At 34.1% G+C, this 10,278-nt stretch overlaps 1 protein-coding gene across 3 annotated transcripts; it reads right to left on the bottom strand.

Annotated features, from left to right (window-relative positions):
* Positions 1 to 2,708: 2,708 nt before the first annotated feature.
* On the bottom strand, positions 2,709 to 9,422 carry LOC106135993 (uncharacterized). Of its 3 annotated transcripts, XM_060951199.1 has the most exons (5): positions 9,018 to 9,416; positions 4,677 to 7,408; positions 3,586 to 3,776; positions 3,307 to 3,501; positions 2,709 to 2,935 (listed from the first exon to the last, which is right to left on the bottom strand). In XM_060951199.1, exons 3-5 carry the CDS (start codon positions 3,772 to 3,774, stop codon positions 2,804 to 2,806), a joined length of 516 nt encoding a protein of 171 aa, XP_060807182.1. In that variant the 5' UTR covers positions 3,775 to 3,776; positions 4,677 to 7,408; positions 9,018 to 9,416; the 3' UTR covers positions 2,709 to 2,803. The 3 variants fall into 3 exon arrangements, with proteins under 3 accessions (XP_060807182.1, XP_060807181.1, XP_013191874.2); XM_060951198.1 differs by having other exon boundaries at positions 3,586 to 7,408; positions 9,018 to 9,422; XM_013336420.2 differs by lacking the exons at positions 2,709 to 2,935; positions 3,307 to 3,501; positions 3,586 to 3,776 and having other exon boundaries at positions 4,758 to 7,408; positions 9,018 to 9,409.
* Positions 9,423 to 10,278: the final 856 nt, after the last annotated feature.

Genomic DNA, 10,278 nt, shown 5'->3' with positions numbered 1-10,278 from the left:
GAAAACATACCCGCCGCGGTGAACATCGGGTTTGCGTTGCATTTGTAAAACGACATTTGCCTGAGCGAGACGTGTCTAAGCTACGCCTCAACTAAGCAGCTCTATTCTATGCAACTTGATACTATACGTATACATTTTTTTTTATTTGATAGTTAGTTAGCTGCTTACTTTTTGGGTATTCATTGATTTTGAAAGTAGAAAGCTATGTGAACATCTTTGAAAGTCATTATTTAATTCTCTTCATGTTCAGTGTACATGAGCGATGCAATCGGGTAGGTAGGGATAATTTCATGCAAATATGTTTTGCATCGTATCGCAGTAGATATATAGATTTCATAGATATTTATGTTTAGTTAGGTATGATAACCCAATTGTTTGCCTTCAATATTTATTATTTAATAGGTTCCTATTTTAACAGATTATTTCTGCCTCATAGCGCATAAAAATCGTTATCATTACGTGATTGATATGATAGTAACGCAGTTATTTGTAGTCTGTAGCGCTACCATTGTTTCGCAAACGAGTTTATTTTCGAATTAAATATTTAAGTGTAATGATCTTGTGCTTCTTTATAATTATTTTGTGTCCATGACACAGATCGTCGATAAGTTTATTAAAGCAACAACTTTAATATCTAATGCATTAACACTGAAAACACAGTAGTCACTCATTCATATGAAATACCTAAGTAAGTATGATTTCAAATTCAATACTACAAATCCTATTTATTCCTGTTGGGAAATTGTTGCATTTACTGCAGTCAGATTCAGATCTCGTCACACTCGCTTGATTCTCTGCCGAACTCGATTGAGTCGAGTTAGGGACCGGTAGTAGGAGCCGAGGTGCGCGGCTTGCGTTGGCTCAAAATGGAGGTCGGTGTGATGACGTCATCCGTAGAGCGCGGAGGCCCGCGGGCGCGGCATCTCGCAGTTGCTGTGGTGGGGTGATCGTTTTAAAAACAAGCTTTTTTTCTTGTAGGCGATGGGCTAGCAATCTGTCACAATTTAAGTTTTAATTCCATCATTAAGCCATACTTACAGCTGAATGTGGCCTTTCAGTCTTGCCATACAGTTGAACGTGGCCTTTCAGTCTTTACTGTGTCTACCCCGTAAGGAATATAGACGTGATTTTATGTATGAGTATGTTTGTAGAGAGAACACATAATTATTTCAAGATATAGCCCAGATAAGTATTTTATAACCATCGCTATCGATAGCTGGTACCTACTATAATCGAAAAGTGTAGATTTGGAGCTCTTCCATTGCGTGTAATCACGATTTCCTTTGAGGAATACCACTCTCTTTGGAGATGAAACCCGGAATGGACATCGCAGCGATCTCTTTACTTTATGTGATAGACAAACGTCGGTTCTGGCCATACGTTACCTAACCGATCACAAACAAAGACTAGGTAAGTATGTAAAGAAAGTAGGTACTTTGTGAGAAGGCTTAGAACTGATGACTACCTGAATGACAAAAACATCTGGTTAAAGCTTGGCGCAGAAACCTCTTTTTAAAAGTTTTAATTATTATGAAGTTGTAATTGAGGAAAATGCTGCAATGCAGTTTTTTTACTACTTCTTCTGCATTAACTCCTTGGCAGCGGCACTAAACTTAGTTTTAAGTACTTAGGCCTAAATTATTCGGCGTCAACCAATGTTGTGAAACCAAAAGATATAACAAATAGTGATGTTTGAGATGTCCCATAATAATGAATAATAAATTTGAATTGGAATTGACAGAGCCAAAAGTTTCGAAAAGACTGAATGGTACCTATACATAAAATGATTATAAAATGATGATACATAAAATAACAATGGTATCAAAATAGGACCTACCTAATTAAGCTTGATCTTGATACAAAGGTAACATAAATATCTATATAGGTAGCTAAATACCGTCAGATACCTCGTAAAAATCGTAAAAAATTTACATAGAGTCAAATAAAATAAAGCAAAATTATTATTACACATATTACTTCGACTATTAGGCAAAATCCTATGTCCAAAAACAAGTGTATTGAAAATAAAGGTTCAATTTTCAATAAGGCATTCCTGTTTTCTAATAAGGCACGCAATCCTTAAAAAACGTAGTTTGGTGTGACATGGTATTAACTCAATGTTTCGTTTAGAACAAAGAGGCTAGTGGAGTGGCTTTGTTATTTTAAAAATTTTACCTAACCTTACCGAACCTGAGTTTGATTTGTGACCAATTTCTTTTTTCATTGCGGGGGGCTACCGCCCCCCGACCACCCCATGCCGGGGGGCTGCGCCCTCCTTCACCCCCCGCTGTCCGTTAATTTACAGCTACTTTCAAAGTCAGTAGATAACAGTAGCAGTAGTGTCTTCTTTGTTTTTACTTTAAGCAAAGTTTTCGACTATTTTTTTAGTGCTTAAATATATTAATTAATGTTTTGTACATGTTTAATGGACAAACTAATAATGTAATACTAAATTAACACAGTTATAATGGACAAACTTATTATGTAATACTAAATTAACACAGTTATAATGACAAACCGAAAATATTGCGTTTTGTTTAGTGCAATTTTTGAGATTTTCAAAAATTCATATAAAAAAAGGGGGCTTCTGGCAAGAAAAAATACTTGTGGGGGGTCATACAAACCCTGTGATGAGCGATGAGCGTTGCCGTGTTTACAAATATGCAATTCCTAGAAAGAATGAAATAAATATGTATTATTTATTTATTTTTAATTTATTTTTGTTACAGATCTGTGACGCGAACTTAAATATATTTAAGTGTAGATGCAGCATTTGGAGGTGCATCCCATATAGTAGATAGTTTTATCTGTCTAATGCTTCGGGTACAACAGCGGCAGAGGTGGAAGGCAGCTCTACCATAGATAATCCAGATGTTGGCAGGTCTATCATGGGTAAAACTGCATCATACGTAGATGGCAAGATGGAGGGGCTAGACTGTAACAGAAAAAAAATAAAGTTATTATAAAATCACTTAACTGAATTATATTGATGAATGTCACTTTTTAGTTTAGAGTTAAATTTTGTTAATGTTATTTTACTGATCATAGACTGAATTCATGTAATTTTAACTGTACACTATTATTTAATTAAGCGTGTTAGAATAATCTATAGCGAATGCTTAATATAATGTTTGTAAGTTAATTGATGTCATTATATAAAATGCAGCAGTGAAGTTTGTTGCGCTGCTTCTTCTTCACTTGAGCTTTGGAGGCTGTAGTAAACTTAGTTTTAAGTAAATTACTGATGTCAAATCTTAGTTTCTGAATAAACAAATTTTATTTAACATTTTATATTATTTTACTTACATTACTTTGGGGAAATTGGTCTACTGCTATTTCCCTTGTGCCCGTGGCAAATGAGTCCCCACCCATGACTGCCACTAGGCGCTGTTCCAGCAACGACAGCTCTGGCACCACATCTACGCCACCTCTGGTGCGCCTCATGGACTGAGCCCTTTGTTGGCAGACCTTTTTAAGGGATGATTTTTTTTCAGTCCAATACTGAAATGCATGAAAAGGAAATCATTATGATTTAGTATATATGCATGTAACTAATATAATAAATCTGTTTTAACGCTAGCTTACCTTAGCCCAACCCTGCCCATCTTTGATAATCCCACCCAAGGCGTTAGTGAACTCAGCGAACTCCTGCCACTTTTTTCGAGTTTCCTGTTTGGCCTGCTGCGTTCGCAGGAGGCCTCGAGCAATTCCTGGATTTTTCTCCAGGAACTCCACTAACGCTGCCATTTGGTATTGTGTGGGTCTGTTTGCCATTTCTGTAATAGTATGATACAGCATTACTAACATTTTTTTGCTTGAAGATCACTTGTGTACTAGTGACAATCGTTTTATAATAAATAAAAGTATCAAAAACTTTAATAAGTGAAAAAATTACTTAGGTACCTAATGATGAGCGCAAAACTAAAACTATAAACCACAGTTTTAAATTGTTATTTTGTTTATTGTGAACTTTACATATGGAGGCACAGGAAAATACTCATACAGCCAAATACGCCGTTGAAACATTTAATTAGATTAGTTTTTGCCTTAAACTTATTTATTAGTAATAAATAAGCATTGTTTATAAAAATAACAATTAAATAGAATTATTTTCTTGAAAATTACTTAACAACTTAACAATATTAAATATATTGTTTATCGGTTTTTATTCATTCATTCGTTCTATTTCTGTCGTAGACAGGGTGATGTATTTCACTGTCATATTGACGTTTAGTAGAATCGCCAAGGAAGACCCAATCATGCCACAATCACAATACCAACTCAATCTCAAGGTTAATGATTTCAAGAGTAACAAACTAAATTATGATTGGAATTGGATTGCGACAGAATTGAGATTGGGATTGAGTTCGAGAGTAAGCCTGCAGGTCGCGCCAGATAAGAAGCTATTCCGCCGATAGACTTTCACAATTTAATTGTAAATAACTTTCACTGCCAGACCAGCATAGAATCTTTCACTTTACGAACTATTGTGCCTATTTCATTAGTCTATTTTTACAACGTCCATCTCCTCGATATAATTCAAGAGTCAAGATCTGAAAGTCTATTCTATCTCTTGTGTTAAATTTATCAATCGGTTTTTTAGTTTTGCGTTTATCTGTTTCTAACAAATACATTATATGGTACGGATGTATTTCAAAACTCAAATATTCTCCCACCCTTATGAAGTGCTGCAAAACATCTAAACTTATTTGTAGAACATTCCCTTTAAAAGTTGATTCTGGAAAATAATAACCACATTGATTATTTATCACGTTTATTTAAACACCTAAAATACAATCATCGTTTTTTTCATCTTGAATAAATTCAATTTTTACTGGTGTCATAGTCAAAGTATCTACAACTAGTTCGGTATTATGAGGAACCTGCAGAAAAGTTGATACATTCAAATCATTATTAGTTAGCAAAGGTTCTTCCTTTATTATAATTGCATCTGGATTTTGGACCGGTTGAATTTCAAGTTGGGAAGTAAATGAAGGCAGAAAAGAATTTGTTTTATCCAGCGGCAAACGAATAATAGGTACTGCAGATACGTTTAATTGATCGGTTATAGTGTTTGATGTCATCGGTAGAATTTCAGTTGGAACATTCGTATGTTCTAACACCCTAATGGGAGAATTGATTCCACTTGTTGAAGGCGTTGGAAGTACTGGAAATATTCCAAATGTAGATGCAACTTCTTCTACTAAATTAACTTTTCGTCTTTGCTTAGAAGGTTGAGAAGACACTTTTTCTGAACATTTTCTCTTTGTATTTTCATTTTGATTACGTGATAATACTTCATTTTTTTCCGACACTTTTACTTTTGTCCACAAATCAATGTCTGCAACCTTAATAAAGTCATATGAAATTGAATATTGCTTTCGTTTATCTGCACCGATATTTGTAAAAGATTGATAAACGTTTTTTTCAACGACTTCTGTATTTACATCAAGAGTATTCGGATTAATTTGCCGTGACGGTGAGGTTGAAGTAGACTTGTTTTGTTGTACACTAAGTAATGGTGGTTGACTATTTGCCGATATTCCTTGTCTTGTTTCATTAATTTTCGGATTAATAAGATTTTTTTTGGTACGAGGTTTATTATTTTTAAATAAATTATCTACATTTATTTCACTGTGGAAACATGTACCTAAAGACAATATTTTTTGATTTGCAAAATTAACTATTTCCCTTAAAATTTTCAGATCTTGTGTGGCTATATGCGCAGGAAGAGATTTGGTTTGAATTTTAACGCTGCCATTGGGGGAAATAACAAGATTTAAATCTTCAACATCTAAATCAATTAATTCAGCTGAGTTATTGACCTCAGAGTTATTTACACATTCATTGTCATTGATGTTTTTAAGTACAGGGATGACTTTTTTTCCTTCGTTACTGTTTTCCGGTCTAGGCATAACTACACATTTAGATTTAGGGTTTTCTAAAGTAGAAGTTAATTTTTTTACTTTTATAGTATTTTGATTTTGCGAAATACTGCATGGCCGTATTTTACTAATTAAATAGCGTTTGCAATGTCTGGGATACTTTGGTAAATATATTTTAAAAAACGTCCCTTTAGCAGTGGGAGATAAATTTTCTGTAATTTCGTGGTTGATACATTTTTCTGTATTAATATTACAGAAGTTTATAAAAAAATTAGCAATGGCAGTTTGACCTTGTTTAAAAAAATCAAAAAAAAACTTTTTTCCCTTGTCTAAACAACAAATCGTATCGTAAACAGTAGATTTCGGAAAAGAACATATCATGTCAAAAATGTTATCAGTTGCTATTGGCACACAAGGTCTATAATCTAATTTGATTATTGAATTGAGTGAACCATCCGTTGCGGTGGAAAAAACAAGTGTTTGGCTTTTCTCAATTTGCAATTTAAAATATTTCTTGCGATAACTGTCACTTGAGTTTTGTTTTTTGTTAATGGTTTTGCGTTTTGGTAAATAAGACAAAGCTGTGTTAATTATATTTTTTGGTTGCTGTATTGTTGAGTTACGTGACAGACGCTGGTGCCATTTATTTTGGAATAAATTCCTTTCCTGCGCAGGTTTATTTATATTATTTTGATTTTCTACCACTATTGGATTGTTCGAGCATTTGTTTTTACAACAACAAATACACATTTTTGGATCACAGTCATGAGTTTTTCTCATAAAAGATAGCAATGTTGAACTCATTTTAATAAATATTGCATATTTATTCATTTTCTCCTGCCTTTTATACCAACAACACGTTTTTATAGGCATACTAGCTTTGAGGGGAATACCCATACTTTTAAAATACTGCGTATCCACTGTGTAAAAATCTGTGATATTTCTTTTTTTGTTGATAAAATACACATCATATAAAGCTGATCGTAAAGTCAAAATAACTATGATATGACGAGACTGTAACGAATGTTTCTGCCAAGTGCATGTATCTGTATCATCAATGTTTTTCTTATGTACTGTTATTTTATCTTTAGAACACATAGATGCTGATAGCAATATAGGGTCAGAATCATCGTCCGAAGAAATGACAATACTATTATCTATATAAGTAGCTGCTATAACAGATTGTTGTTCTTGAGAATAATTTTGTGACAGTCCCTCTTTACCATACTCCGATACTTTATCATGGAAGCGTTGCAGGTTAAGTAGAAACCGCATATATTTAATCATATGTTTCCTTCTTTTTCTCTTTTTATATCGTCCTGTCCATATTGGTTTGCTTTCACGATAAATTCTTTCCAAAACATTCTTTGGTGTGTCAAATATTCCTTCCCAAACACGCATTTCATCTAATTTGGTTGTATAAATCACTGCTTCGTTTCGTATAATACTAGAAAGTGGCTCAATGTTTTCCGAAGCGTTATCGTCGTAATGATTGTCTTTAGAGGCTCGAATAATAACAGGTTCTGAAAAAGAGAATTAACAATTAACAAATATAAAAGCTAATAGCTAATATGTACACGTATATACATATGTATGATGAGCTATAAATAGAAGAATGCTTACGAAAAAAAAAACGAGTACTAAAATTTAAAGCCTTCTCGAATTTTTACAGGTTTATTAAATAAATAAAACCATAGCGATTATGTTAGTAACTGAATAAATAAAACCTATGTAAAGGGTCGCTTCGCTTAATTTTCATCCAATGTTGATTCTCTTTAAATTGCGAATGACACAAGATGCAGACTCGTGCAGATTATAAAAGTTATTCAAGGGAATGGCTAATAAACTAGTGTTGGCCACCTGTCACTATTAATATCTCAATTCCATCATAACGACATACCTACAGCTGAACGTGGTCTTTCAGGCTTTTTAAGACTGTTAGTTCTATTAACCCCGTAAGAAATAAAGATTATATGTGTTTACGTATGACACTAGTTTTCCATTAAATATTTTTTTAAGTAGAAAAACCAATTTTCACCCTAAATATTATTAACTAGCTATTGCCTGCGACTTCGTTCGCTGTAATAGTCGACTGAAAAAGCTGACGCCCTGTATTGTTCGTTAAGGCGAAATTTTTGAATAGGTATCAGTTTCTTAGTGGGACCAAACCTCAATACATAAACCCCTAACCTTTATCCCAGTTTTGCCCCTTCAAGTGGTGGAGGGAGAAATTTTTGTATACTAGTTTTTATATTGGACTAAGCCTAACACATCTAAAAAAATGGAGGAATCCTTACTACTAGTGCCTACGCATTACTCGAAGAGTATTTCTTTAGATTTTAATGCAGTACAAACATACAAACAGATATTCTTTAAAACAATATTGGGTTAACAGTGATACGGCGGAAGACGCACAACCTCAAACAACCCTTTGAAGCGTTTATGATAAAAACTGCATAACCCAAAATTGCTTTTAAGTGTACGCGGCCCGCGACGTCTTTTGTCCGTGCATTGGCGCGGCACGCGCCAAAGTGGCGTGGTCAAAGGCGACATTATCTAAGCAAATAAACTACCTACTACATCTGTGAGTGTTGATGGTGCGTGCATAAAATATAAATGAAATAAACTTAATAAAAATAACAATTTACATTGTACCCTTATCAATAGCAGTATTAGGAATTTCGTCCTTTAATTCAGGGACTTAAAATTCGGTTCGGTACTAGTCGCCAGATAATACTGTTCTTTATCAGTAGGTAGTATTGTATGAACATATCGATCTTTTATTTTCCAAACTATCGTTATTGTATAAAACGAAACGATATCGATAGCCGTTTATCGTAATGTCTATTGACGCACGATCGATACGTCAACACTAGTAGGTAATAGGTAGGACACTCATAATAAGATCAAGACAGAACTAAACTGTGTCTATTATTAATTCTGTGACAAAAGATACTAACGAAGTGATAAATAAACAATGAAAAACGTCACACCTTAAATTATTTCCTATTTATCTACAAGAGATAACCACAGAACAACAACATAGGTATGTTGTTGTTCTGTGGTTATACCTACTAAACAAAAACATAACCTCTAAAATATTTTCATTTAGTTAACAACATTCCTACTAACCTTCTTCAACGAAAATCCCCACTTCGTCTTCCACTTTCACCTCAATTTTCTCTTCTTCATCCATAATTACTTGTTCAATTTGTGACAACTTCAGAATTTCACCGACCGTACACGACTCAACTTATTCAATCTGAACTTTATTAGACCATTCGATATTCATGGCCTTCGATAACCACAAAACGAACGGGGCGAAAGTGTTGAGCACAAAGGGGACAGAAAACTACTATTCATTCTGCTATCTTTTTGAAGTGTGCGATAAGGAATTCGGCCGCCGCCGCGCGGACTGAGCAGCACACTACAACTACAAAATTAATTCTACAAATACCACGGTCGACGGACGAGGGACGAACACGGCCGAAGAATACTAGCGGGGCGGGAGAAGTAGTACGTGCGGTGTGGGAAAGGGAAAAGAAATCGCATCACCTCACTCACATACACACAACAAGCCGCCCGCGTTTTGCGACGGAAGACCTAGTGATGTGTTGATTAAAGATGTTTGCAACGGAATTTACTATTATTTTTAACCTAATATTTTTTAAGCGCTTATATATTTTCGTTCAAACTGCTATTAAAATTGCATCGAGTGTCATAAAAATTTCGACAAGCGTTAGTTGTAAAATCGTTCTTAGTTTGACCTGTATTGATGACCATAATGCATGTTTGTAAATATTTATGTAAATATGTATGTATTTTTGTTTTACCGTGATTATCTCGCGTTTCGGTGAACCGATATTATATTACATATCTTTTACATACATACATAAAATCACTCCTCTTTCCCGGAGGCAGAGACTACCTCTTTCCACTTGCCACGATCATATCTTTTATTTAAATATATTCGAATATATTAACAATAAAAATATTAGTACTATTTATTTGCTACCTAATATAACGAACACCTCTAGTGATGATAGCTATTATACAGGTTGACATTTAAAACAACTGCATCCTTTTAAACATAGACTATACCCATGCTTCTAAGCCGTTTGAGCCTATTTTTATTTAAATTAAACATCATCATTTTCACATTTAAAAAACCCTCAAAATCTACGTCACACGCTTTATTAAAGACTAATACTACAAAAAGAAATTAAAACTAAAATTTAAATAAATGTCTTAAAAAAAAATATTTTTCTAATATCAAGATCAAGTAAAGTACAGAGTTGTCGAGATCGCTCAGCTGAATGAATTGTGCCGTTGACCTCTGAATCTTACGCGTCGCTTTTGGTATTTGTCGCGGGGTGATATGACGTATTTAGGA

This window comes from Amyelois transitella, chromosome 24 (genome assembly GCF_032362555.1).
Source record: "Amyelois transitella isolate CPQ chromosome 24, ilAmyTran1.1, whole genome shotgun sequence".
NCBI classification, from domain to species: Eukaryota; Metazoa; Arthropoda; class Insecta; order Lepidoptera; family Pyralidae; genus Amyelois; species Amyelois transitella.
Note: the sequence above shows the minus strand (reverse complement) of the source record. Positions and strands in the feature narration are given on the sequence as shown.